The sequence below is a fragment of the Cynoglossus semilaevis genome, chromosome 6 (assembly GCF_000523025.1).
Source record: "Cynoglossus semilaevis isolate Cse_v1.0 chromosome 6, Cse_v1.0, whole genome shotgun sequence".
NCBI classification, from domain to species: domain Eukaryota; kingdom Metazoa; phylum Chordata; class Actinopteri; order Pleuronectiformes; family Cynoglossidae; genus Cynoglossus; species Cynoglossus semilaevis.
In genome coordinates this window covers 10,845,659-10,873,203 of record NC_024312.1, presented here as the reverse complement: position 1 = coordinate 10,873,203, position 27,545 = coordinate 10,845,659, and the positions used below count along the sequence as shown (strand labels likewise).

Genomic DNA, 27,545 nt, shown 5'->3' with positions numbered 1-27,545 from the left:
GCAGCTGCAGCAGACGTCGATGTGAGCGAGTGAAGCTAAGACACAACTACAAAAACATCTGCGATGGCGTGAATGAAAAGAACTGTGGGAATCACACAAGTTTCACAAAATAAAAAGGTGTTTGTGAAGGTTTTCTAAAAACCGCAGACCTCCTGTTACCATTTCCTGAAATAAACCGACTACGTTATTGACATTGGTCCTAGAACCATACAGGAGTGGAGGCCTCTGGATTTAGACTTGAGACTCGTTTTATTTAATTCTTTAATTTCTTTAGATAAAACTAATTATGAAACTGTGGGGTCAAAAGTAAAAAAAAACTAAACAACTGGTTTATAAAAGTTTTGATGGAATTAAAAAAAACTCTTATCTGACAAAGTCTATTGACACATTCCTAACATATATGACAGTATGTGTAGTGCACACGTGGTAGCTAATATACTGTGTCGACACTGTGTACACTGAGTAAAGTCAATATGTCCATCATTTTTAAATCGTCCTTTTTCCATAATTAATGATCAATTAATCACGATTAATCATCATTGATCTACAGCCAGCCTGTGACTGAGATGGAGGGAAACCTGAGATAGAGGAAGAAAAAAGCAGGAGACACCAGTGTGGCAGGGAGTCAGTCCAGGTGAATTAGAGAAGGAGAGAGGAGGTAAACAGAAGAGCGGGAGAATTAGAAGTGACAGAGGGAGAGATGAGGAGGAGATACTGTACGTCTCCTCTGGTGTTTCGCTGCGGCCTCTCTACAACAGTTTGTTCTACACACTGATGCCTCTGAAAGTCCGTGTCCACTCTCCAGGTCCACACAGCTCTGTGTGTTTGCTTTCTTTTCAGCACCAAAATCATGTGTTTTCTGAGCGTTTCCAGACTCACAGATGATAGTTGTTAAAAAAAATGAAGAGTGCAGCACAGGAGGTATTTGATCAAAATAAGAGGTTTCATGTTGAAGCAGTCTGGGTGAGTAATGTGTGAGGACAGTGTGACAGAGCAGGAGATTTTCAACGGGGAAAGGAATTTCAGCAGATTATATTTCGTCAGAGTACAAGTGGTAGGTTCAGGGTGAAGTCAAACGAGTTGATGTTGAAATATGTGCATAGGTGAGCAGACCTCCCCAGATAAAGACTTTAATCAGCGTCAGAGTCATTAATAATACATGGTTATATTTCTCATTCTCTTTCATTTTTGCTGAACTAGACTGAAGAAGAGTCGCAGGAGAAGGAGATCCAGACGACCACGGAGGAGCAGAAAGTAGCTTCAGGTTTCTCTGGTGAGTTGGAAGCGCTTCTGTCAGAGTTCATTTCTTGTAGCGTCACGATTCACTCAGCGATGTGTTTCTTCATCTTCTTCATCTGAAAGTTGTATGGTATGTTCATAGCAGAGCTGGTTTTAACACCTTTTGAGCCACAGCAGCATTTTACCGTTCAGGAGTTCATTTTGGTTCACCCAAATGGTGCCATGTGACCCCAAAATGGAACTTGTTTGGGATTTGACATTCAAAATCAAGATTCTCTTGAGGCTCCATTTCTATGGGTCTCTGCTGAAACACGGCCCTTGATTTTCACTAGATAAGAACCAGACTACGTCAAGATGACGGCTGTACTCGGAGCAACCTTTGTGTTATTTTCACATAAGAACCTCCCCCACTGTACTGTGGAAGCAATAATCCATCAATTCTGCCTGTTCTACCCTTTACCTCGACCTCTGTTGTGACACCTGCACTCCTGTTTTTCCACTCGAGGCAAAGGTCGCCCCTCTGTGTGATGGCGTTTGTCCACAGGCACTGGTGCGCTTTTGTTTTCTAAATCATTTTGGAGGCATGCCTTGACAGCTCAAAAGAAAAAAACCCTGCTGTTTATAGTTGTCATCTATACCATCAGTGCGTTCAGCGATCAGACAAACACGCCCACTGCTCATTCGCCGTTGTTGACGGAGAAACGCCAATACTTCGGACTCGCATACAAGCACTTAGACATTGAATTGTGCCTCGTTTCCCTCTCTGTAATTGACACGTAATGTGTTATAACGGAGCCTGAAGAGGTCGGAGAGGGTCCTAATGGCCGTCGCACAATTAGGATCAGAAGTCGCTGCAGGTCTGGTTGTGCATTAGAGCCCAGAGAATTGACTCTACACTCACACAGAGGTGTTTCCTTCAGTGATCCTCTGTCACCTCTGGCTCCGTGACTGCTTTTGCGGTGCGGAAAGTGTGTCTGTGAATCAGCCAGGAGTTGATCTAATGCTGCGGGAGTGGAGGTGACACAGTGTGATGTGTACCCACTGTCCACTGGAGTGTGAAGGAAGAAGTCCTCCTTAGCAATGCAGGTCAGAGAACTCCCAGTCCTGCTGGACTCTCGCTGTTACAGAACGGCTTGTGGTGATTCTTCCCTCTCTCTCTCTCTCTCTCTCTCTCTCTCTCTGTGTCTTCTTCTCAATTCATCATTCATGGTACATGCCTGTTTCAATACTTCACTTTATCTCCGTCAGCCTGACAGTCTGTTTGTCTCTGAGCCTTTTCATTCTGTCTGTTTCTCTCTTGTCACTGCACTAAAGCTGGCAGTTGTGCTGTATGGGTGCCGCCTGCCAGAGAGGCTGAGTCCACACTTTTTCAAAGGCCTAGTCATACAGGGCCACAGTTAGGAGCTGCAGCCTGAAACACAGTCAGGCGTGAAGCTTCCATTGTTACAGCAGCAGCAGCAGCAGCAGCAGCAGCAGCATTCAGGTCTTGGGCGGTTCAATAGAAGCCTGCAGAAGTTTCTGTTTACTTCCACTAAACTTTCTAGTGACTGTCAGAAATGTTTTCAGTTTGAGCGACTAGAACATGTTTGAGAACTAATGGACTTTTACTCGTCATCATCATAGGATGGCTGCCATGATTAATCATCAATAATCTAACGGTTCCATAGTGTAGCAGTTAGCATGCCTGCCTTACACAGGGAAGGTCCTGGGTTTGAACCCCAGAGGAACTACATTCTGAATAGCGCCTCCTGTGGCAGCATGTGTGGGTTGCAAAAACACGGTTTAATGAGTAATCTGTGCTTCATGCAGGCCTGCGCTCCAGACCTTCAACAACATAGTAGCATTTATGGGATGATTATCTCCAAGTAGAAACAGACCATAATACCAAAAACGCTAACGCTAATATTGTGTTGTGAGACAGAAACCTACTTCTTTGTGGTCTGATTTTTCCGCTTTTTCTAAGTTGTAAGTTCGATCCCCGACAGTGTCCACAGACTATAATCTGAGCGTTCTGTGCATAACGTTCACCATTTCCTAGAAAGTGTCAGCGTTGAGGCGACCGTGTAGGTGTATTTTGGCCTTTTTTTTTTTACCAACATATAAGAAGCGGAGGCAGGAAGGCGGAGCACGGAGATGCATCTTAAGTGTCAGAGAGAAGGACAGGCATAAACCAGCAGATGACTAGGTGGCGTGTTTGTCCTTGACACTCTGCAGGCAGCCTTTTTATCTCTTCCTTAACGCAATAATTACATCCATTTATCAAAACAATATTTTATTCAGTGCGGCGGCTTTTGATCAATTTAATTATGGCAACGTTAGGGGAAAAAAATGTTAGTAATGGCTTAATAAGTATGAAGCTATGTCACAAATTAACTGAACAACACAAATTGCCGGAGCAGAGAATCATTAAGGTCATTGAAAGAAGAGAAAAGAAGCAATTATAGCCCAGGTGGTAAAAAGCATGTGGAGAAAACAACAAACACTGATGTGGTTATTAAATAAATGGGTTTCATTTGATTTCCCTTCTTGTTTGTTGGACCTGTTTTAAGTCAGATTCTCTGTACGGGTTCTTGGAATACTGCTCTGATGGGATTTCTTGGAATAATCTTCCACAAACAGAAGTGGTTTGTTTGGCTGTAAAGTGAGGGTTGTGGTCCCAGGTTAGGTCGTCTGTTCACCAGTATCACCAGACTCCACCCAGGGTTCAGCGATGGAATACAAATGACTGCATTTAGATGTGAGCTCACAACTGCATCTCAGTCGACTCTAATGAGAGCCTAATAATAATTCGGTCTGTAGAGAAGCAAAGGGATGAGGGCTAATGGAATGCAGGAGCACACTCAGGGGCCGTCTGAAGACTTTGGTTTGGGGGATTTTTTTTCTTTTTTTTTTTTTGCCTGGTAAATTTCATTTAGCCTGATCTGTTCTGAAAAGTTGATTTTGAATCCCCAGGTATAGTTAGAGTCAAGAACAAAACTTTTTAAAACTATTTTTTATCATTTCTTTACATTTTATATAGGACAGTTTTTCAGTTTCATTTAAAAGTTATATCAAATAGCATTTTTTTCCTATTTGCCAAACCCTGACTCCAATTATCTCTAACAGTACTGTCACTGTAAAACCTGTCACTGCTGCTGCTGCTGCTGCTACAACCCTTTATTAATCATCCACCTTGACCTTTTTTTTACTTTGTATATTTGAACCTAAAACAGATATAAAACCGTGGATAATATTGATAACATCTATTGATATATGATATAATGATATATATGTTCACATCATATATATATATATATATATCATAGGATATCATATATATGATGTATATATATACATAGTTATATACTGTATATGCATATATATATATTTACTCCTACCCAAAAAAAATCCTCTAGTGACCCACCTGGGGGTCGCGACCCACTCTTTGGGAAACAATGGTCTAAAGCACATTTGCTCAGATTCAGGTGACCTTTCAAGACACATTTACATTCAGACAGTGTCAGACTGGGATCTGCACAGACGCTCCACTGTGTCTGTTGTTGTTGTTATCAGTGTTTCCATCATGTTTAACCTCATGGTCACAAACAGAGTGGGTCGCCTTTTATCATCCTCCAGTAGTGGAGTCACACTGGCCTTCTTCACCTGTAACGTGTCGACTTCAGAGCCTTGACATTTCCAGTACCAGCAGGGAGATTGATTAGAAACACACACACACACACACACACCTCCCTCAGCAGACACCGCTGCGTCAGAGACCAGATTCATCCCGTCAGCCACAGACACAGGACAGAGACTCTTAGCGGAAGCTGGGTGGACTGTTAGTGTTGAATGAAAGCAGCGCTTCCTCCAGAATCCCTGGCTCACGGTGCAGCTCTTGTCAGAGCCATTATTTGTGATGGGGCCATCTGGAGAATCTGTGAAGATGTGGAACACTGTGATTACCTACATGGGAACAAAATAAACTGCTCACAGAACACAGTCAGAGGCTTGAAATGATTGTTTGATTATGAAAAATGAAAACACAGCAGGATGTGTTGTCCTCTGTAAAATGTCCTTCATCGGCTGTTGATGTTGATGTTACTTTTAATTTATACCATTGGTATCCAACCTGTGGCTCCTGGGCCTGATGTGGCACTTTTTTGCAAAGGCTCCCTACAGCTAACCATAGTTAGCCTGATTGTGCTAATAAAAGCCCAATGTTATCGGTAGATGAGAAAGTGAAATAAACTACATCTCTCTAAGTTTTTAGCATCACTTGCTAATGGCAAAACAACGTATTTCTCAATTTATTTGATTTGACAAATTTGACCAGTTTTTACTATTTGATAGTTTATGTTTAAAGTGCAAAACAGTGTCTTTATTACTTTCCATATAAAGAGTAAATATAGTCATGATTGAAACACCTCATCTCATCGTCATTAAGAGGCTATCAGTGGCCTAGAGGTGACGACAGATGACAACAGTAACAACTGGTTAGTTTATGTCACAGATCACCGAAGCACTCGTGATCACAAAGAAAACATTTTCTGTTTTTCAGACCTTTGGCTCTCCAGAAAGTCGAGGCTTGTTCGCTTCTCGCCCTGTTTTTTTTTTTCTTTTTTTAACAGACCTTGATTTGATTTCTCCACATTTTGAAAGGACTATTGTTTGTGTCCTCTGCGTCTGAAATTGGATGGTGAGTTCTTTAGGGGAGCAGTGGAGGGGAAATGATTTGTATTCACCTGCCATGTGTGAATGGAGCTGAGGAGGAGCTGAGAGAGCGCAGCTACATAGTGCTTCCTTTATGTGATAATGGATTGCTCTGACATTCACACACATTGTGGTGTGGTGTGTCTATCAGTCAATACTCCCTAACCCGGGGGATGAATGGCAAATTTTAAACAGAAGGCATTTAAGAGCTGTGACACATCAGGTACAAGAGTTATGTCTCCAACCACCCAACGCACTAATGCATGTACGGTTTTCTAGCGCCTCCTACTTCTTCCACTCCTGAAAATCATTTTCTTTTCATCTTTTCCTGGTCCAAAGTATCTGCGCTCTCCGTCATTGGTCCAGCTCGGCCACCGGATTCTTCTGTGAGCTGCACAAAGGAGACAAATGGACCTGGGCCGGCCAATAATGAGCAGCTCCTCTTACAGTGTTACATACAGAGCAGCCGCGGTGTGGGGAAGCCTCCGGGGACAATGGCAGGTTTTGAGAGCTCTGAAGCCCTCTCCGAAGCCCCTCTTTGATTGGGTTTCCTGGCACTGGGCTCCATTGTTGGGTTTGGTTTTGGAGTGGGAGCCGTAGGTTCACAGAGTGAGCGAGGACCCTCCTCTGCGCCGACCTTTCACAGACACAGGTGGGGTGGAGTGGAAGGAGCGGGGGTGGAGGTGGAGGTGGAGGAGGGGAGTGGCAGGAGAAACCTTTTGTGGTGGCGTGTGAATGTGGAGGTGGCACTTCATAACACTAGAGCTCGCTGCCTCTGTCCACCTGCTGGGGATTTTCTCACAGCTACTTTCTCACAGTTAAATTACACGTCGAGGCAACAGTTGGTTTTCGATGCGAAGATTGCTTATCTGTTGTAGACGCGTTTTTTTCTTTTTTTCCATGGAGTTTGATGCTGAATTGGCTTCAGAGGGTCAGGGTCAGGCTGTTGATCTCCGCCAATTTGTTTTTGGTTGTTAATCTTTATTTGTTGTCTTTAAAATTTTATAGTTTACTGCTATATAGTTTTAGTGAAGCAGTCAAGACAGGTTCTGGTTCTGGTTCAACAAGGAACCCAATATCTATCTTTAAGAAAACCAAAGATTTTTTTTTTACACTTTTGAATTCTACAGCAATAACAACGTCACAAAGTACTTTGGCCTTTCAATTACCTGCAATTACAATTAGTACACGGAATCTTTGTGCGCTAACGGTGGCTTTACTGATTGGATAATTGGATGATTCACTACCATTCACTGCAGGTGAAGCATCAGGTTCTACCTTAAAGATAATGATTTCTTCCATTGAGCTGTCATAAATGCATGATGGAGATTTGAACTGGATCTAACTGTGAGTGACTCACACACACCTGAACGGTGCACAGCTCTGTGATCTGATGTTGTCCTCAGAGTGAACAGTACCATAGTACCATACGAAGCACCACAAACCTGTTACTCTGTTCCGGCCTGTGTTCTCTCAGCACAATTCAAAGTCCATTTCCGTGTGTTTTTATTATCTACTAATCCATTCCTGGACAAATCCCCTTCAGATTTCCTAATGACCGGGAACAGCCATTCCCACTCTGTGGTTTCCTCTGTTCTATTGGCTGACATAAGCCACTGGGATTCACAGGGTACAGACCTCACAGCTGCCTCTTCTTGTCTGTAGGTGGTGAACATTTCCTTTTGTTGCTCCTCTAAGCTTAAAGTCAACTCTACATATTGGCCGCCTCCTGTGAGACCCCTCGTATGTGAAGTAAGCCGTCCGGTGTGGACACGATGGCAAACTGAGATTGTAATCATCGCTCTTTTGTTAAACTCTGAAGAGCTCCAGATTTGTTTTTTTCGGGCCATGACAGATGTCAGGCGTACAGTTTCTCTCCAAGATGTCTTATTAGATGACAAATAGGCCTGGGCCCCTGGATTTCTTCTCTTTTTATTTCATGTGTCAGTGTTTGATGTGAGAGGGTTAACGTCTCAGTGTCGGCATGGAAATCTGAGAGCCCTTGGTGATCGCCATGGATACGCAGGGCCCTCTGGGCTGTCATTTTGAGCCACGCAACATGGTTTAAACGTATGAGGTAGACTCATTCACCTAAAAAATGTAAACTCGCTTCTTGGCGTCAACATGACATCATGATGTTGTAGTTCATTCATTTAGTTTGCCACGATTCCTACCTTTCCCTCATATCTAAACGTTGACTCCATTACATTTCAGTTTTGACATTCTTTATTTTTCCACATGTGCGTTAAAGTTCACCTCTTATTCAAAGTATTTTTTAAAGTATTTTCGTCCACCGCCGTACAACGGTTACTGTGTTGATTTCTTTCGGCAGTCGCGTCTGTAGCCAAAGTGTGTCTTGTGAGTGTTGTGTACCGAGGTTTTGAAGAGTCTTCTCAGCTATTCAGCGAGCGGCGCAGCGGGCATTCTTCCTGCTCTCCTGAATTTGCTCATGATAATGAACCTCTGCTCAGCATATGAATGGCCTCGGCAACAACACTCTCATGTGGCAGGACACGCACACTCAAGCTCAGCCCTCAATACCTGACGTCCCACACAGAGCCTGTGTCTGCGGATGCACGTAAACAAGGGAGCTGATAAAGATAATTGAAGATAAATTCACACACACACACACACACACACACACACAAACCTTGGTAAATGTGAAACCGACTTTATTGTAAAGTATGTTGAAGAGACCAATAAAGGTCAAGTTTGGGTCTGCAGTGGCTCCCTGAGTGTTGAACGTCTTCTCCAGATGCAGTTTTAATGAGGGCTTTAATGAGCGTCTCCAACCAGCTCCATCTATTTCCTGGTAACGAGCTAATATGCTAGTGCACAAATACAATGTTAAGACCGTCTGAATCAACGTCCTCTTAGAACTGCCTGAACGATAAAACACACTGTTAAACTTCCTCTCCCTCCTTTTTATTTGCCTGAAGTTTTATCAGTTTGAGCAGATATTTAAACAAACACACAAACTGAACTGACATTATTGTTGAGTTTGACGTTTGTTTGCTTTGTTGTTGTTGTTGATTTGAAGAAACAAAATGTCACTAGACATTTTTCGTAAACTCCTGGGAAACGTGTTGTGAGATGACCCAAAAAAAAAATCTCCTGCCTGAGGGTTGCGACCCAGTCTTGGGAAACAGTGATTTAAGGCAGCAAACCCACTAAATGTCACTATTTGTTAGTACTTTGGTCTGTAATGTCTGCTGTATCTTTTTTTTTCTATTTTGCCTTTAAATGTCAATAATGATGATGTCAACTTACACAAAGAGTTAGTGAGAGAAAAAAAGAACAGGAAAAAAACCAAAGAGGAATTATCAAACAAAAACTGTGTTTTGTATTTTAAATCAGTCAGCCGGAGCGCCGGGATATTTTGAGGACACGACCCACTGTCAGTGTTACAGCCGGACCACAGTGATGAGCTGAAAGTAAAACAGCTTTTAGTTTCTCTTGACTTGATCAGACAGGAATATTCTCCTTAACGCCGTCATCTCATCTCAGCGGCCGGTTCCATCTGCATGCCAAAGAGAAGCTCTCTCTTAGAAGTGCTGGCGCCGGCACTGATTAGCATTGGATACAGGGGACAGAACGTGAATGCACAAGTGTTTTTGGCATGTATGGAGAGGAAGCTGAATGTCAATGTGTGCAGCTCTGTGAAAGGAGCAGGACCAAACAAATTGCCAGACACTGTGCGTTAACAGCAGATGCCTTTTCTTTTTCTTAGCAGTTGTGGCAGCACGACAGCTGGAGGAGAGGTTTGAGGAGCAGAGAGAGGAAACATTACACAGATTAACAGCATTTAATACGGAGCTAATGTTTTTAACAACCTTCGTTTGGCCTGTGACACCAAATCTCTGGCGACATTTTATTAGCTCTATTAGCCGTCAATTAAGATGCACCAGCTCAGATATTTATATATTTGTATACCATCTTTGGCAGATTAGAACCGTTACTGACAGTGTTGGAGGACAGAGAGGAGACGGGGACACGTCTCTGGTTTCAGTCTGTGGTCGTAAAGGGATCTGAGGAAAACAAAACATTCCTCCTCGATTAATGATGTCACTAAACATTATGCTGATGATTTCATGGTCACTGTAGTTATCATTACATCCTCTCAGAAGAACAGGAGGCAGCGATCCAGGGAGGTACTCTCAACCCAAAAACCTGGCAGTGTTACAGCAACGGCAGGTGAAGCCACAGGTGGAGTCCTGTCAAACAGCCGGCCTTTAATCCTGGGCTTTATCTTCTCTCATCTCAACTGATCACCATCCTGTTTTTATGTTCTAGTGAAAACCAAAAGCTTTCTTTCGGGGACAGTAACTCTTTCATTAGCTTTTCTAGTGAAGATAGAGATGCTTTTGAATCCAGGCTCTGACCCCTGAATCAAAACCGGCTCTGGATGTGGTCCCTGGGCCACGAGTTTGAAACCACTGCTCACAAGATGCAAACCTTAATATAACAGGATGATCTGATGAATCATTAGACTCGAAATAAATGGATTACTTTTTTTTTTTTACAATTTTAAATTGCATCTCTGTGAGATCCAGAGTTTCTCAGAGCCTGGTCTCAAACAGCTGATTTTTAATAATGTTTATTGTGTTTGAGAGTCCAAGTGAACCTGGATGATATGAAGAGCAGTCAAAAAGACGAGCCGATGAGTCCCCCTTTATTGTCCCGTGTCACGAGGGGCACATGAAAGGGCCACGGTGTGTTTGTGAGCTGGAGGCTCTCCCAGAACAACAGGACCCCGATTCATATGTAAATCATTTCAATTATTTGCATACGATGGCGCAATTATAAAAGCTAATGAGAAGATTATGGGACACACACGGTCGTGACGGTCGGTGGAATGTCCATTGTGATCCTTACACCGCCAATGAAAGGCCATGTGCACGGTTTGAGCCACAGTCAGTTGTGATGCTAACACAACTGCGTTAGCTGTGAATCGACTGGGCAGAGCGCACACTAACGCTGCTAACGTACTAACGGTTTCTCAGTGGAGCGTTCAACAGATGCTGATCAGCTGTGGTTCTTATTTTTGTTTCTTCATATTTTTCCCATTCATACCTATGGTCAGTGTCCGATCAAAGAAATCCACTAATGAGCAGCTTCCTGGGTTGTGGGAGAGTTCACTTATATTATTTTTAGCTAAATAAACATTCAGTTAATTCGGGACCCCAAGTTGTTAAACTCTTAACTGATATATCCTTTTTCTTTTTAGAGACATAAAAACTCTGTAAACTCGTGTAAATTTCTGGGCTGAGAAGAGGAATCTCAGGGGCCTTTTTTTCCCCTCCGACCCCCCGCTGATTCCGGTCTCTGTCTCAGGGCCTCTCGGAGCTAAAGATGTTTATGAGTAGCTGCCTCGGGCGTGAATAGGAAGCAGTGACACACCGAGTTAGAGCAGGAGCCTTGGAAGAAAATAAACACTTCCAACCGTATCCATTTCCTGTCGCCGTCTTTGTGAATGCAGAGCCATCCTCATCAGTGCAGCACCACATTAATCCATACGCCGGGGGATGGCGTCCCGCTCCATTAAAGTCAAACGGCCCCCGGTGCACAGATTATGGGGGTTGATGATGACACCGAGAGCGTGCTGAAGATTTGTCATTCATTACAGAACACAACAAAACCAAGGTTTCTGTTGGTGTTGCTGTTTCTCACTTCATATTAGGTAACATGAGGCACAGGGTTCATATCAGGGTTTTTTTTGTAGGATTAAAGATTTAACATTTAACTGTTTTATTTGTCTCCTGTTGACAGACAGTCATTTACACTGTGGCGGTTGAAAAGTCTCGGTGCCTCGTGCCTCTGTCACCTCCATCTGTGCGCTCACACATGTCCTGACCTTCACATTCTGTGGCCAGACGGCATCAATGTGCCACTGCCTGAGTGTGAGTGTGTGTGTGTGTGTGTGTGTGTGTGTGCAGCACAGTGTGTACTCCATTTCTGACGTGCACAAAACCAATTAGTTTTGGGTTGGTGGAGTAGCTGGCCATGGGAAATGACAATGGAGTAATTGAAGAGGGTGAGTGAATGAGCGCTCTGACAGTTTAGAGCTGCTTCCACACAAGTGCTGAGCGTTTTTTACAGTGGCAGGATGAACAGTGTGAAGCTCTGAGTGAACGTGGTCTCATGTTTTAGACAGTAATTAATAACGAAGCCTTTTTTTCTGTGCGCTGTCAAAGAATGATCAGGTCTTTTTTTTTCCTGCCTCTTCATTAGCAGAACCTGGATGTGTTCGTTTTCATCACGATGCACAGTGATGGTCCCTGCTGGACCAACAGGATTTTGAACAAGGCCTATTGAACTCTGAGATTTTTTTTATTTTTATTTTCATGACCCACAGCTTCAGCCTTTTGTTTCACTCCAGCTGTTTTTTGTTTTTTTTGTTTTCTGAACAAGCCTCAGTAATAACGCTCTTCAAACCCACGCTCCATCAGTGGCTGAGTACCAGCAGATAATCAGACACTGAAATACACCATTGAACTCTTTTACTGCAGCACTTAACAACTGAATTGTTGTGTGTCAAATGTGGACACCAACCACACAGTCATTTCAATGCTATCTTTACAATCCATGCATGTATAAAAATTGGATTACATTTTGGAGCAGGCAGTCGACAGTCGGATCAGTCATCAGGAAGTGGAAACCCTTTGCTGGCGTCTGCATAAAATTCTGTATTTCTTGTCATTGTCTTGGATTATAATCACCTTTGAAAGGTCTAAGGTCACAAAATATCCCAGACCTCCAAACTGCAGACGTCAGTAGATCATTAGTTCTGCTGATGAGTGATATATGATGACAATTATGATCAAAGTGTCTGTGACAGGAAAACAAAGTGGGCATGGCTTTAACTAGAGCCACATGTTTACCCACGGAAGCCCATGGACCTGCTGGACCTGCCCATATGGTTCCACTCTTAGCCCTAATGGCTAATGGAAAATTTGCAAATTGATTTGTGTGTTTACTTAAGACAGACCTGAGACCACCTCTGAGGGTGGTCACGTGGTTCAGTCTACAGCTGACAGTGATTACTAGTTAAGAGGTTAGTTAAAAGCTGGATTATATATTTAAGTAGTTTTTACTACGTAGGTGATCATCATAGGACTAGTAGTTCAGCTGTTCCTGTGTCTTGTATAAAAAAAACGCTATCTAGTGGCACAAGAGGGCAGCGTCGACACTGTAAAAACACCAGTGAAAATGATACATTACTGAACCATAAAGACTTCCTCAAACATAAAAAAACCATCAGAACGTCGTATCTTATAAAAAGGCTCTAAAAAGAAAAAGTATGCTGCAAAACTGTATCTGCAGAATATAAAGTAGCCAAAAAGTATTATTAAGCAACAGAATACAAACTAATGGACCAACTGGAACTGATGTTGATGGTGAGTCTGACGACAGAAGAAAAGGACACGGAGCTTCGTCTTTCTCTTTTTTATAATTGTTTATAATACATTTATTTGTTTCTTATTTTATCAGTGTTTTACATTTTCAGCCTAATGTTAGGGATCCTGTCTGGAGTTTTGACAGTTTTTACATCAATTGCAGTCAAACCTTCCCTGTATCTACACTCAAACTTAAAATATATTACAGTCAGATAACGCTAACAAGAAATGTCCCGGCCCACTATTCCAGGTTTGTTTTTAAAAGAAATGCCTGACAACTCTTGGCGCAGCAGCTCACAGAATAAATGTTATCCTCAGCAGAATAAATCTGGCCTGAGTTTCCAGCTCCAGCGTCCCTGCTTATGTAACACACAGATAGTTTATAGGTAAATGCACCCTGTTAGTGATTTATTTAAAGACAGCTTTGTTATTGTTTCCTGTTCACATTATGCTACTGTAAAACAATGGGAATGCCACACCCTTGTTGGGTAAACTCACATCATTGAAACATTTTATTGCTGAGTGTTCAGGTGTGATGAGAGCGGCTGAGAGGTTCATGCTCTGAAGTTCCCTCTGCTGTACATCCGACTGAGACGGGTTGGTTCTGTATCACTGCAGCTCAGAGAGATCATTAGAGCACACACACACACACACACACACACTACAGCTACACATATACAGTACACACACATACAGGCTGAAGGAGCAGTGCTGAGCTGCTTCACCTCATTAAATTGGGAAATAAAATCCTGAATGAAGCTCTGGCACCTTTCCTTTCAGGGATTCACCATAAAACGTATAATTAACCCATTTATTCTCATGCTGTCACTGTTTTTTCTCCCGACTTCACCTGAGACTCTGCGGAGCCAAATCCAGCACATGTCCTCAGCCGGCATCTGTATGTGGCACCCGTGTGGGTGGGAAATGGACAGAATGTGGGAACCCGCGTCGTTTTGTCTCCAGGTTTCTGTGTAGGCTCTGTGCAGACTGCCACCTATGGGTGAAGTTTTGTCACTTGCAGTTCATAGTGTATATTCTACATCCACACAGAGGCCACAGAAGGTGACTGGGATATAAATGGGTTTGAATGTATTGGCTTAAAATTAGCTATTGAATTAGCAATATAGGTTAACTGAGCAGCTGTTGCTAAGTACTCGCTGACGCAGAGTACTTCAGGTCAGCAAGGGTAGTATACAAATACTTGTTAAAGCTGAGTCTAAATAGTCTTTAAAGTGATGCACTGATGCTAAATATATATTTGTGTATATATGTATATGTCAAATATTATTTATACAGAAACACAAATATCACTCACAAATAAGCTCATACTAAAAAGCTAATGACTTTTTTCTCTCATGGACCTGGTTATCAGTGTCTGCCATGGTCGGTATGAGGTGAACATCTAAGGTCAAGGTCTGGTCTTCAGCCTTGATCAGGTTCTGCTGACATGCCAGCAGCCTTAAAAAATGAGGGAACATAAATTGCTCCGCCCCCCGTCTCTCCCTCCTCCATCGTCTTATGTCAGATCCCAAGACAGAGCTCCTAATCACAGCCCTGTGATTGGGTGCCCTTGGCGAGCGACGCCGGCTCCTCTCTTGAGACGCGGTGGGAGCTGTGGGCCGCCGGGATGTGAGCCCCTCAATGACTCGGGGGGGGGGGTCTGTTCTGAATCATGACTCGGGGGCAGCACTAACAAATACCCCAGTTCCCTCAGGAGTACTTGGCCTATGTCTGACGGTGCTGCCTGTGGATCCAGACGCTGTTTCCACGGCCTCGTCTGCAGCTCTAACCCACCCTGAGCCCTGGGGCAGGGGGCAGGGGGGTGCAGTGCCCACCTTTAATGGCCTTTATTTAATTCTGTCATGTAATAACAGGCATGAATATCCACCATTTGATGGTTCGGGTCAAATTAGTCTCTAAATTAAGCTGTGACATGTCGGCCTTGTACTCGTCGATGACTTGAAAAAAATGTCGTGAAAAAATAAGGTAGTCAAACCAGAGCAGGCAGCAGTTGGTAACAGAAATGAATTGGATTTCTGATTCTTTGTTCATTGTTTAACAGCTTTTGTTTTTAGATAGATTCTAGTTGATCTTCTCTCTGATACATCTGATCATCTTAAAAACTAGAAGAAGCCTGTCTGGACGTGGCAGAGATGCAGATGCTGAAGTTGGAGATTATGGGGACAGGATCGCCTGATTGGTGGGACAGCTTTAAAAGTTGTAGATAAAAACCACTCAAGGTGACAGAAGTGGAGGGTGTACGTTCTGATTCTCAGACACATCACCCTTGTCCTCGAAGTAGCCTACAGAGTCACCTAAAAACATAACAAAACTTCTCAAGTCTCAGAGCCTTTTGAGCCTCTCAGATCAGAGAAGACTGACTGACTGATGACTGAGAAGTCCACTCTTGTTTCCCGCTGGTGTCGTCTCATTTCAGCCTTTAAAATCTGACCTCAGTGCAGATCACTTTGCCTCCGACTTTGTCACCGCGTCCAGCCTCTCCATCAGACAGATAAAGCTGGGAGTGAACTGGACAGAGGAGAGAGTGTCCTCATGTCTTGTCTCTCGGCCCATCGTGATCAATATGGCAGAAAAGCCCAATGGCGTCATAGCCGCAGCAGTGATTAGCCGGAGCACAATGAGCCCATGTGGGCCGTGTCGCTCCCCATCGGTGTGCACTAGATCAAAAAGATAGCTCCCAGCAAAATGCACTGCTTTGCAACTGGCATTGATCTGTGGACAGAGCTTCACGTGTCTGTCTCTCCCTCCCCTCTCTCTCTCTCTCCCTCTCTCTCCCCCTCCCTCTCTCTCTCCCTCCCTCTCTCTCTCCCTCCCTCTCTCTCTCCCTCCCTCTCTCTCTCCCTCCCTCTCTCTCTCCCTCCCTCTCTCTCTCCCTCCCTCTCTCTCTCCCTCCCTCTCTCTCTCCCTCCCTCTCTCTCTCCCTCCCTCTCTCTCTCCCTCCCTCTCTCTCTCCCTCCCTCTCTCTCCCTCTCAGCAGCCTCAGCAGCTGTTGAACGCAGACTAGAATGAACCGAGGTTTCTGACTGATAGCCTCACTCGCTCACTGTGTCATTCACACTTGTGCTCATGTTTCATGCCATTTTTCTCTCCTGTTCTTTTCTTCTCCCTTCAGCTGGGACTGTTTCAACCTCACGCCGCGTGACCAAGCAGAGGGACGGGGCACCGAAGTTTTCGCCGGAAGAATTTTGTGTCAAAGATGTTGGAGAGGAGGAGGATGGACCCAGCACTGCTGCTGCTGATAATGGGACACCTCGCCGCCTCGCTGGAGGTCCCACTAGATCGTAAGGCAACAGAACACAGACAGAGTCACAGAACAGTCAGAGGGGAGAAGGCCGTGGAGTTATTTAACTGCTAAACATTCAGAGAAGTTTGAAAGAATGGTTCCTTTTTTTTTTTCGTTTTTAATTGTGACATTGAAGAGTAAAGCATTTAGAGTTGGATCAGTGTTTTTACTGTATGTGAAAAATGCGAAAATTACAATTTTACAGTTACTATGCTTCTGCAGAATGTTATTAGAAAGTCCAATTTGACCTTTAGTCAGGTGATGTAAACATTTAGCTCTATTCACTTTTTTTCTTAAATTTTATTTTTTATTATGCAAAAACACATGTTTTCTATTGGTGCCGTAGAAATCAAACATCATATTTGTGATGTGGACATAAAACAGCCTCTGGTCTAGATGTTACTCTTCTTGTTTCTGTTGAACAGTGGAAACTGACATTCATCATTCTCGGGGGGTGGGGGCGCTGTCCTGGTCCAAACTTTGATCTGAAGTATAAATAATGCAGGAAGATGTTTCTCCGTACTAACCTGTTTTTCTTTCCTTGTTTGCTGATTCATGGGGGGAAAAAAACACTAAAGTTCTGAGGGAATGTAAGTCTGACACCGGTGTGAAATCACTGCAGTGATTCTGCTGTGTTTGCTGCATCCAGCTCTTTGTTTGATTTGTTGAATTTGTGGTTTGTTTTTGTTTTTTTGTTCAAAGCAGATTGTGATTGGCCTGCATGCAGTGGTCGCTGTTCTGCTATGTTTGATTTTTAGGAAGTCTGTGTCTGCTGTGATTCTTTAATGAGATAAAAGTGCTGAAAAAAAAAAACGTTAGCATCATAGAGACAAGATCAGGTCAGATGAACCGTGTGCCCTGCATGATTGTTTGATGCTGTTATAAAAGCTTTTTTTTGTTGTCAGCATGTGACATGTAATGATGTTGTCAATACAGAGAGAGAGAGACAGAGAGAGGCAGAGAGAGAGAACGGGATTACGTTATGCAATGAGGGTTCTAGTGATTAAATATCATCCTATTTCTGATCGCCTTTAGTGCCACAGCCGCCCACCATAACTCACCAATCCCCCAAGGATTACATCATCGACCCACGGGAGAACATCGTAATCCACTGTGAAGCCAAGGGAAAACCTCATCCCAGGTAGGAACCCATCAAATGTGATTAAGCATTCACAATGCTGAGTTATGAAATGCTGGAAAACACCACCTGTCGAGCTGTCAGTTAACGGGTCGGCAGTTCAGCTGAGGACAAATTGGTACTGCCCAAGGGCACATGGGGAGAAAAAAAAAACCCGGGGTCAAATACTGACTGCATCTGTCCAGTGATGGCCATGAATTAAACAGAATAAACACAAACTCCAAATTAGACCTGGGCAAACTACGACCCGTGGGCCAGATACGGCCCACTGGGCTTTCTGATCTGGGCCGCCAAAGACTGGTACAAGGTGTGGTAAAAACTAATGCTCAACCCTGCACTAAATTGTACACATTGTAAGGCACTAGCTGAGCTGAAAAGGAAATTTAAAAAAAAATTTTTTTTTCATATTTGACCTCATTTTTGGAGTTTTTTTAAGAGTATTGTCCAGAACTTGACATTTAATGATAATTTACATTTAATGGTTATCTTATCTTCAGTGTCTCCTGCAGGAACTGCCTTGATTTAGTGTGATGGGCTTGACATAAAAAGGTCACTTAAGGTCAGTTTCTTTTTTTTTTTTAAGCTTCTCTTGGACAAAGGATGGGACCCACTTTGACATCGACGAGGACCCCAACGTGACCATGAAGCCCAACTCGGGGACCCTGGTGGTGGACATCAGCAGGGAGAAGGCCGACCATTATGAAGCGGTGTACCAGTGCACGGCCAGGAACAAACACGGAACTGCTGTTTCCCACAACATGGTCATACGACAGTCCAGTGAGTGCAGTTCAGCTCTTTCTTCTCCTGTTCCTTCATCATTATCATCGTTTCAGTGATCTACCATCGTACAAACTTCATTTCTTTCTGTTTTTTTTTCTCTAAACTAAGTTTCATTTTTCATCCTAAGAGCTCTGCTGACAGGTAAAGGTGCATGTTAAAGACAGCTGCTCTCTTTATCACACACCTGAATGTCCTTTTGTACTCGTCCTCCTCAGTCATCAGTCAGTTCAGTCATCCTCATCACCTTGGTTCGTCACCTCTCTCTCTCTCTCTCTCTCCCAGCAGTCCAGATATGCTCCGTTACTTTATAACATTACAGCCTACGTTTGACGTCACACTGACTCCGGCTCTTTCTGTAACCAATCCAGGATCCCCCTTGTGGTCAAAGGAGCAAATCAAGCCTATCGTCATTCAGGAGGGAGCTTCTCTGGTGCTGCCATGTCGACCGCCTGCTGGTCTCCCCCCTCCCATAATATTCTGGATGGACAATAGTAAGCACTGCTCCTCTTGGCCTCTTTCATGTACATGAGAATTGAGTATTTTACTGTTGTTGGCCTTGAAGAGCAACATTACAGGGCCTGCTGTTACCTAGATTTTCACTAATTGTCTGCGTCTCTCATTCTGTAATCAATATACCATATTTTTGATGAAATGTTGCTCATTTTAGCTTAAATTAGCATAGTCAACTCTCAGAGGTCTACCTGTCAGTATAGGCCCAATAAAATAAAATAAATTTATTTCAGTGGAGCAAGTCTGTCAAACACACAAATAAGAACAGGACAAGTACTAAAATGATCAAAATGTTTTTTTGGTGCAACAAATGTTGAACTTGAGATAAAACTGCCTGTCGAGAAAAGAAGAGAAAGAGCTCAGATAAGATTATAGATGTAGTAAAAGAGGACAGAGTGATGGTTGGTGTAACAGTAGATAAGGCACAGTGGCGACCCCTGAAGGGAGCAGTGAGAAGAAGCAGGAGAAAAATGATCAAATTATTATTATTATTTTTTGCCAAATATAACAATCCTGACAGACTGAGTATCTGGAGCTTCCATCCAATAAAAATCTTTTTATGTGCTAACAAATCATATTAATCAAAACAGAAACATTTCTGCAGATAGACATTGAAAAAATAAAAATCCTATAAAAACTTCATTAAAGCCAGTGAGTGGGCTGGTGATGAGTTGATGTGAGCAGCTGGGCTTCAGGCTGTTAAGGTTCCTGAAATACTAAAAAGTTTTATTTGTGCTTTGGATCCAGAGTCATTTTTTTCTTCTTCTTAGCAGATTCTGCTCTTGGAATAAACCACAGAAATAACCCGTTTGAATGAATATTCAGGCGACAGGTCGCACTCATGTGTGCATTTGAATTGCCCTGCATCCAGACTTCCAGAGGCTTCCTCAGAGCGGCAGAGTGTCCCAGTCCCTGAATGGAGACCTTTACTTCTCTAACGTTCTCCGAGAAGATTCCAGGAACGACTACACTTGCTACGCTCGCTTCCCACACACGCAGACCATCCAGCAGAAGCAGCCCATCAACGTCAGGGTCATCAACCGTAAGTCCAAATGAGTGTGCGTGGAAGAGGAGTCGCTGAAATGTAGCCAAGAAGACCCTGTCAGTGTGTGTGTGTGTGTGTGTGTACAGTAAGTGTGTATGTAGATGACTGTGTAGGAGGGGAACAGTGTTTCCTATCTCTAATCCAGTCCTGAGAGAAGCCAGTGGTTGTCCTCCCACTGAAAAGACATATTGTGGACAGTCTCGCTGGCGTCCTGCCGTGTCTGCCAATCAGGCGTTGATCGCTGTGAGACGCACGCGGCTCCGTCAACAAAGGCATCTTGTCATGGTGCTGAGGCCCCGACTGCTGCCACCGTGTTTTTATGTCGTTTGATTTGACTTCATTTTTCAGTTTCTCTGTTTTATTGAAGTTAATTTTTGTCAAACATGACTTCTGTTTTATTTGTTTTTCACTCGTGTTTTGTCTGTGTGGTTTCTCTGTTGTGTTACAGTGGATGCAATCAATGACACAATCCCAGCTTTTTACAATGACACTGATTTATTTAGTGGTGAGTTTTTACCTCCCCGTTCCTCCCACTCCTCCCAGTGTCTGTGACGACCACCCTGCCTCTCCGAACTCTTGCTCCTGCCCCACTAATAAACACTTTCCCTCTTCCAGACATCTCCTCGTCCGTACAGTAACCCTGACTTTACTAGGGGTGACATTGGCACCCCCTAGTGATTATACCTGGCACATTGATCTGAACTGTTAACTAACATTAGCCTCGAACCTGATTCTCCCTTCAATGGACTTCCACTCCTGTATCCAACCTTTCTCCTAACTGTTCTTCTTCATGATTCCACTGAATAGACGGAAACATAAAAACAAAGAATCTGTAAAATAATAATTGCAGGCAGGTGGTGGTACAAAAAAACCCCCAAAACATTATTTGTATTTATTCACTCTTTTGCTGCCTTGTTTTACTTCACCTCTTTTTCATATTTAACATTTGTGTTCTCATTACTCTCTTGTATTTTATTATATTATTTCTTTACATTTTCAGTCATTTTAATTATGTTTTTTTTTTGGCTAAATAATCCTCTCACTCGCTAACAAATCTGTGAATCTGTTAAATAACCTTCAGTTCTTTGTATTAATTAAGAGACTTTCTCACATCACAGAGTAAATGGGTCTGGTTCAGATTGATATATATATATATAAAAAAATACTGGAAGGTTTTCTTTCTGGATCCTTTCCTTTTATCTTCTCTCTTCATCATTCTTATTCTGTCCATAGAAGACCCAATAGAAGAGAGGCGGCCGACATTCCTCATCCCATCTGGCTCCTCAAGCTCCAAGATGGTGTTGAGAGGACAGGTGCTGGAGATGGAGTGTATCGCAGAAGGGCTGTGAGTAAAATAATGGCCAATCAGATCTCTCTCCAAAGCCCTGAGTGACCACCTGCTCCAGTGTCATCGTCATCACCACTTCTTGTTCCTTCACTGTTTCCCCCAGACCCACGCCGGAGGTTTCCTGGTTCAAAGTGAGCAGCGAACTCCCGGCCAGACGCACGTCCTTCCTGCACTACCAGAAGACGTTGCGCATTGTGAACGTCTCCGAATCCGACGCTGGAGATTACCGCTGCACTGCCAAGAATCAGCTGGGCTCCACACACCACACCATCCACGTCACGGTCCGAGGTTTGTCACTGATGAAACACACGGTGGACCAGGCCAGACCTCCATGTGGGAGAACAGCTCCTTCCTCCTGGCTCTCCCTCTTCCTTCTCCCTCTGTCTCAGAGATGATTAGCATGTTCTCTGATTAACCCTCCAGTCTTCTCTTCTCTTCTCTCCTTCTGTTTTAGCGGCTCCATACTGGATCGCTGGTGCTCCCAGAAACCTGGTCATGGCTCCAGGAGAGAATGGTGTTCTGACCTGCAGGGCCAGTGGCACGCCCAAGCCCTCCATCACCTGGGCTATGAACGGCATCAGCATAGAGAGTGAGTGACCCCGCCCCATTTTAATATACCCACTGACCCACTGCTGCTGATGAGCCCGGAATGTATTTTTTTTATTTTCTTTAATAATTAAACAAATTACATTTAAACGTTATCATTTGCAACAACTCCTAACAGAGGAAGAAGCAATAAGTGATTTTCTAGTTTCGAGTCTAATGTGTAGCATCGGCCTCCTTTTAGTGAGTTGTGGTATTATTGTAGCATTAATTAAGAAAACTCAAAGACTGCAACTCAAGGATTTTATTCAAGTTCTTTATTTTGCTTCACTTATTTTAGTCTTAGAAGACATCTTATTTGTTAATTAGTATATTTAAAACTAGCCATTTGTTTTTATTTATCTTGTTCCCATATCTTATTATGGACAAAACAGGGTTTGGCTAATTTTGGGATATAAAACTGTTGGTCTAATTATTCAGTTAACACTTTTAAGGGTGGGAAATAAATAACATGTACCACATACTATATATATAAGTATATGCAGTATACTCTATATAAGTATATGCATTATTTATGTGTATATATACAGTATATATACACACATATAAAACATATATATATATATAGAGAGAGAGAGAGAAAGTCAAAGTGAAGAACCACTTGTTTTCCGTGACCAGATGCTCCTAAGGATCCCAGCAGATTGGTGGAAGACGACACCATCATCTTCACCGACGTCCATTAGAAGACCCTGTCAGTGTGTGTGTGTGTGAGACAGTATACTCTATATAAGTATATGCAGTATACTCTATATATATATATATGTATATATACTGTATATATACACATAAATAATATATATATATATAGAGAGAGAGAGAGAGAGTCAAAGTGAAGAACCACTTGTTTTCCGTGACCAGATGCTCCTAAGGATCCCAGCAGATTGGTGGAAGACGACACCATCATCTTCACCGACGTCCATTAGAAGACCCTGTCAGTGTGTGTGTGTGTGAGACAGTATACTCTATATATATATATATGTTTTATATGTGTGTATATATACTGTATATATATATATATGTATATATACTGTATATATATATATATAGAGAGAGAGAGAGAGAGTCAAAGTGAAGAACCACTTGTTTTCCGTGACCAGATGCTCCTAAGGATCCCAGCAGATTGGTGGAAGACGACACCATCATCTTCACCGACGTCCATTCCGGATCTAGCGCTGTCTATCAGTGCAACGTCTCCAACGAACACGGTTACCTCCTGTCCAACGCTTTCGTCAACGTCCTGTGTGAGTTCTTGTTCCTTCCTCCGTTTGCATTTCACTAATGTTTTCCATTGATCGTCTGGAGCCTAATAACACGCCGGTGATTTCTGCTGCCTCACTGCAGCCGAGCCGCCCAGAGTGCTGACGCCGGCCAACAAAGTCTACCAGGTCATCAGAAATCACAGGGCCATGATTGACTGCTCTTTCTTTGGCTCACCCATCCCGAAAATTACATGGTGAGTGAATAGATTCTTTTTTTTTTTTCAAAAAGAAAATTAAATATGTTTGAAAGCTCAAAGCATTTCCCCCTCATCTCTCCTCCTGGCTCTCAGGTTTAAAGACAGCCGCTTCAGCATTCTGGAGGGAGAACCGTACATTCAACACGACAATGGAACTCTGGAGATTCCCACGGCTCAGAGCAGAAACAGTGTCAAATACACCTGCGTGGCCCGAAATAACCTCGGTATCTCTGAGAATCATGTTTACCTGGAGGTCAAAGGTCAGTATATCAGTATATATTCAGGTAACTGTATTGGATGTATAAATATTTGTGTTTGTATATTTAGATATGTTTATATATGTCATATACAAACATATATTTATATTTTGTATGCATGTATATATGGATATGTATGAAATATATAGAAAATGCTCATTTGTTATTCAACCACAAAATTTACCTTCACCACCAGATGGGGCTAAATCCTGAATATTGTATTCTTAAATAACAAAAACCCATTGACATTTTCTGTCCTTGTATTCTTCCCTGCCGTCTCATCAGAGCCCACTCGCATCCTAAACCAGCCGGAGTACAAAGTGGTCCAGAGGGGCGGCTCTGTGGTGTTTGACTGTAAGGTGAAGCACGACCCCACACTCGTCCCCACCACCACTTGGCTCAGAGATGACGGAGAGCTGCCTGACGACGAGAGGTCAGACTGGACCGGTCTACCTTTAGTAGATGATTTCGACAGAGGTCTACAAAATCTGAACTTTCCGGGGTTTTTCTTCCCAGGTTTATTGTTGACACTGACGGCCTCACCATCACTGATGTGACTGACAGTGACGCTGGCGTCTACACCTGCATCACCAACACCACTCTGGACCATGACTCGGCCAGTGCTGAGCTCACTGTTGTTGGTACGTGTAAAAACTCTGACTTTTCTAACAGCCATACCGTGTGATGACTCTGACCTCGGAGTGTGGACTGTGAAGACAGGTCAACACACTGTCGTGTTGTCAGCAGTGTGAATATTTGACCCCTCCTCCTCCTCACACTGCCACTTAAACACACGTGTTTTCCCACCACTGACCAAACACTGAAATCCATTTCACTCCTGCCCTCGTACCTGGCAGAGGCCACGCCCACACCTGCTGTTCTCCACGGTAAACCTGCAGCGCACCACAGCGCCCACATGTGTTCTTGCTCCACGTGGACATGTATTTTTTGTTTATTCATTGCAGCATGCTGTGGTCTGATGATGCTGTTGGTGATAGTGTTTTAATTTATAATTTTCTGGCAGTGCTTTTTTTTGTGCTTTTTTTTAAATGTATTTTTACATTTTTAAGTTTTTAAGTGAGGCAGAATGTAATTTCTGTAATTTCTTGCCAGTGTTTTAATTCAAAGTCTATCTGTGATGCTCACACCCACCACTTCCTCCCAGCTCATTAATTCAAAGCACACGTTTAACTTTTATCAATTCAAATCCAACACATGAGCCCTGAACCTCCGGAGTGAGCCGCAACCTCCATTTCACGCAGGGTGATTATGGAAGACGGCGAAATTGATCATCGTTCATTTCATATGCATGATGCAGCGTCTGCATGTTTGTCAGAGTACAAATAACGCTGTCAAAATGAACTTCCAGAAAAAAAAGGAAGAAAAAATCACTGGCTCAGAATTCACTGAAATGATTCGGCGCCGACTGTAATTGAACATTGGCTTTGATTCTGCTTCGTCTTTTCACGGCATGAACCTGTGTGGTGGTCGTGTGACTGTGTTGTGACGTCAGTGTAAAAGCCGATATGTCGCATTCAAAACGCTGACCGCTGTGATGCACCTCCACCAGAGCGACCCGACCCCCCAACCGACATAGAGCTGACCGACCAGAAAAAGAGGAGTGTCCAGATCACGTGGATCCCTGGGGACGAACATAACAGTCCCATTCAGAGTAGGTATTGGTTCTCTGAGTGTGTGTGTGTGTGAGAGACTGGTAAAGCTATACTTGTGGGGACACTGTCCTTGTTGGGACATTCTGCAGGTCCCTACCTGGAGGATATTTTAAAGGTCCAATTATTAGTCTGGATCTAGGGTCAGATTAGAGTCAGAGTAAGGATTAGGATTAGATGCTAGGACAGAGGTGTGCAACAGTAAACACTCAAAGTTTGAATACTCAAATATTTATTTATTTTTTCAGATAATGGCTGAACTTTATTATTCCGGAATTAGAGATGACTAGGATTCTACAAATTAATTTATCTACTGCGGGGCAAACATAAAAAGTTTATAATTCTTATGAGCCTGAATGGAGACGATTTGAATTTAGATTTGAATAGATGCAATCAATGCAGAGAGTTTTTTTTACTGTGTAAAAGCAGTTCTAGACAAACAATCCTATGACAAGCAGGGCCACAAACCTCCATTACCTTCAATTTAGTTCTATCGAATGAGTATTTGATGCATGATTTACCAATTGTTTTTTGTTTTTTTTTTACACAGAATTCCTGATCCAGTATGAAGACTCGCTGCACCACCGAGGTCACTGGCATAATCTCACCGAGGTCCCCGGCACCAAGACCACAGCTCACCTGAAGCTGTCGCCCTACGTCCACTACACCTTCAGAGTTTTAGCCCTCAATGCTGTGGGCTTCAGTCGCCCCAGCTTCCCCTCCAGGGTGTTCAAGACCGATCCTGCAGGTAGAGATTCCACCAAATCATCGTTCAAACTGCTGTCATTCCCCTTAATACACTTTAGTCCGACTTCCTCTCTTGGTTATTGCAATTGCAATCTACTGCGTCGCCTCAGGAGAATGTCGTCTGTTGTATAATGTCTACCTTTTATCTTTATTTCTCGCAGCTCCGGACCAGAACCCGACAGGCGTGGAGGGATTTGGAACAGAACATGACAATCTTGTGATCTCCTGGAAGGTAATTAAAAGCTGTTAAAACCACCATAACATTTAACAGCTTCCCATTCTCCTTCTTTATTCATTATCTGCAACAATATAAGTCTGTATAAAACTGCATCTGTTCAGTAAACAGAAAAGTACTTCAAAGTTACTTCAAACTTTCTTCTCTGCAGCCGCTGTCCGGCCTCCAGTCCAACGGCCCGGGGCTTCGTTACCGTGTCTCGTGGAGGCAGAAGTCGGGGGACAGCGAGTGGAGCTCAGAGACTGTAGCCAACAACTCCAGGTTCGTTGTGTCTGGGACGCCCACGTTTGTTCCATATGAGATAAAGGTTCAGGCGATGAACGATCATGGAGTTGGACCTGAGCCTACAGCCGTCCACGGCTTCTCAGGAGAAGACTGTGAGTTCCACCTACTCTATATATAGTACTAGTACCAGAGGAGAAACACTGCTGTGTGTACCCTGGATCATTTATTCAGCCTGGTTCCTCTGTTCCTTAAACCCTCTTACTTTTCTCCTGCTCAGTGCCAGTAGCGTATCCAGACAACGTCCAGGCCGTGATGCTGAACAGCACAATGGCAGAGGTGCACTGGCAACCCGTGCCTCACAAATTAATACGAGGACAACTGAAGGGATACAAGGTGCAGTGAGACACACGCGCCGTGACGTTCACACGACCACGAAAAACAAAGACACACGTCAGTGCTCACGGTACACAACTCTGTCCTGCAGGTGTACTACTGGAAGGCACACAGCCTCCACAAACACAACCCTCACCACGATGAGAAGCGGATTCTCACCTTCACTGGGAACCACACCCACGGCAGGCTGCCTGACCTTCACCCCTTCAGCCTCTACACCTTCAATGTCAGAGTGTATAACGGGAAAGGAGAGGGACCTGCCAGTCCCAACCAGCAGTTTCAGACCCCAGAGGGAGGTAAGGATGGAAACACATTCACTTTTATAATCTTATTTCAATTATTTGAAAAAATTAGGCTGACGTTTTTTATACTATATTTTTATACTATATTACTATACAATTATACTATTTTTTTTTTACTATTTTTTTCAACTTTTTTACTATGTTTTATACGTAATACTATTATGGCAATTGATAAGAGTTTTGCATGGAAAAATACTGCAACTTTTA

The 27,545-nt window shown here is 43.2% G+C and overlaps 1 protein-coding gene across 4 annotated transcripts in view; it reads left to right on the top strand.

The window, feature by feature from the left end:
- The window catches only part of nrcamb (neuronal cell adhesion molecule b), a 65,648-nt gene that overhangs the window by 27,013 nt on the left and 11,090 nt on the right, over positions 1-27,545 (top strand). The window contains exons 2-24 of one of the 4 annotated variants that reach the window (XM_008311933.3): positions 1,201-1,273; positions 16,459-16,627; positions 17,208-17,219; positions 17,665-17,770; positions 18,351-18,544; positions 18,916-19,038; positions 19,929-20,099; positions 20,551-20,607; positions 21,336-21,447; positions 21,554-21,738; positions 21,905-22,039; positions 23,151-23,294; positions 23,395-23,506; positions 23,603-23,769; positions 24,052-24,199; positions 24,283-24,407; positions 24,624-24,653; positions 25,337-25,438; positions 25,987-26,184; positions 26,345-26,415; positions 26,570-26,795; positions 26,921-27,036; positions 27,128-27,332. In XM_008311933.3, coding sequence (XP_008310155.1) covers positions 16,543-16,627; positions 17,208-17,219; positions 17,665-17,770; positions 18,351-18,544; positions 18,916-19,038; positions 19,929-20,099; positions 20,551-20,607; positions 21,336-21,447; positions 21,554-21,738; positions 21,905-22,039; positions 23,151-23,294; positions 23,395-23,506; positions 23,603-23,769; positions 24,052-24,199; positions 24,283-24,407; positions 24,624-24,653; positions 25,337-25,438; positions 25,987-26,184; positions 26,345-26,415; positions 26,570-26,795; positions 26,921-27,036; positions 27,128-27,332 — 2,824 coding nt within the window. In that variant the 5' untranslated portion in view covers positions 1,201-1,273; positions 16,459-16,542. The remainder of the gene's footprint in view (positions 1-1,200; positions 1,274-16,458; positions 16,628-17,207; positions 17,220-17,664; positions 17,771-18,350; positions 18,545-18,915; positions 19,039-19,928; positions 20,100-20,550; positions 20,608-21,335; positions 21,448-21,553; positions 21,739-21,904; positions 22,040-23,150; positions 23,295-23,394; positions 23,507-23,602; positions 23,770-24,051; positions 24,200-24,282; positions 24,408-24,623; positions 24,654-25,336; positions 25,439-25,986; positions 26,185-26,344; positions 26,416-26,569; positions 26,796-26,920; positions 27,037-27,127; positions 27,333-27,545) is intronic. The other 3 variants (XM_025056179.1, XM_025056180.1, XM_025056181.1) reach the window with 3 other exon arrangements.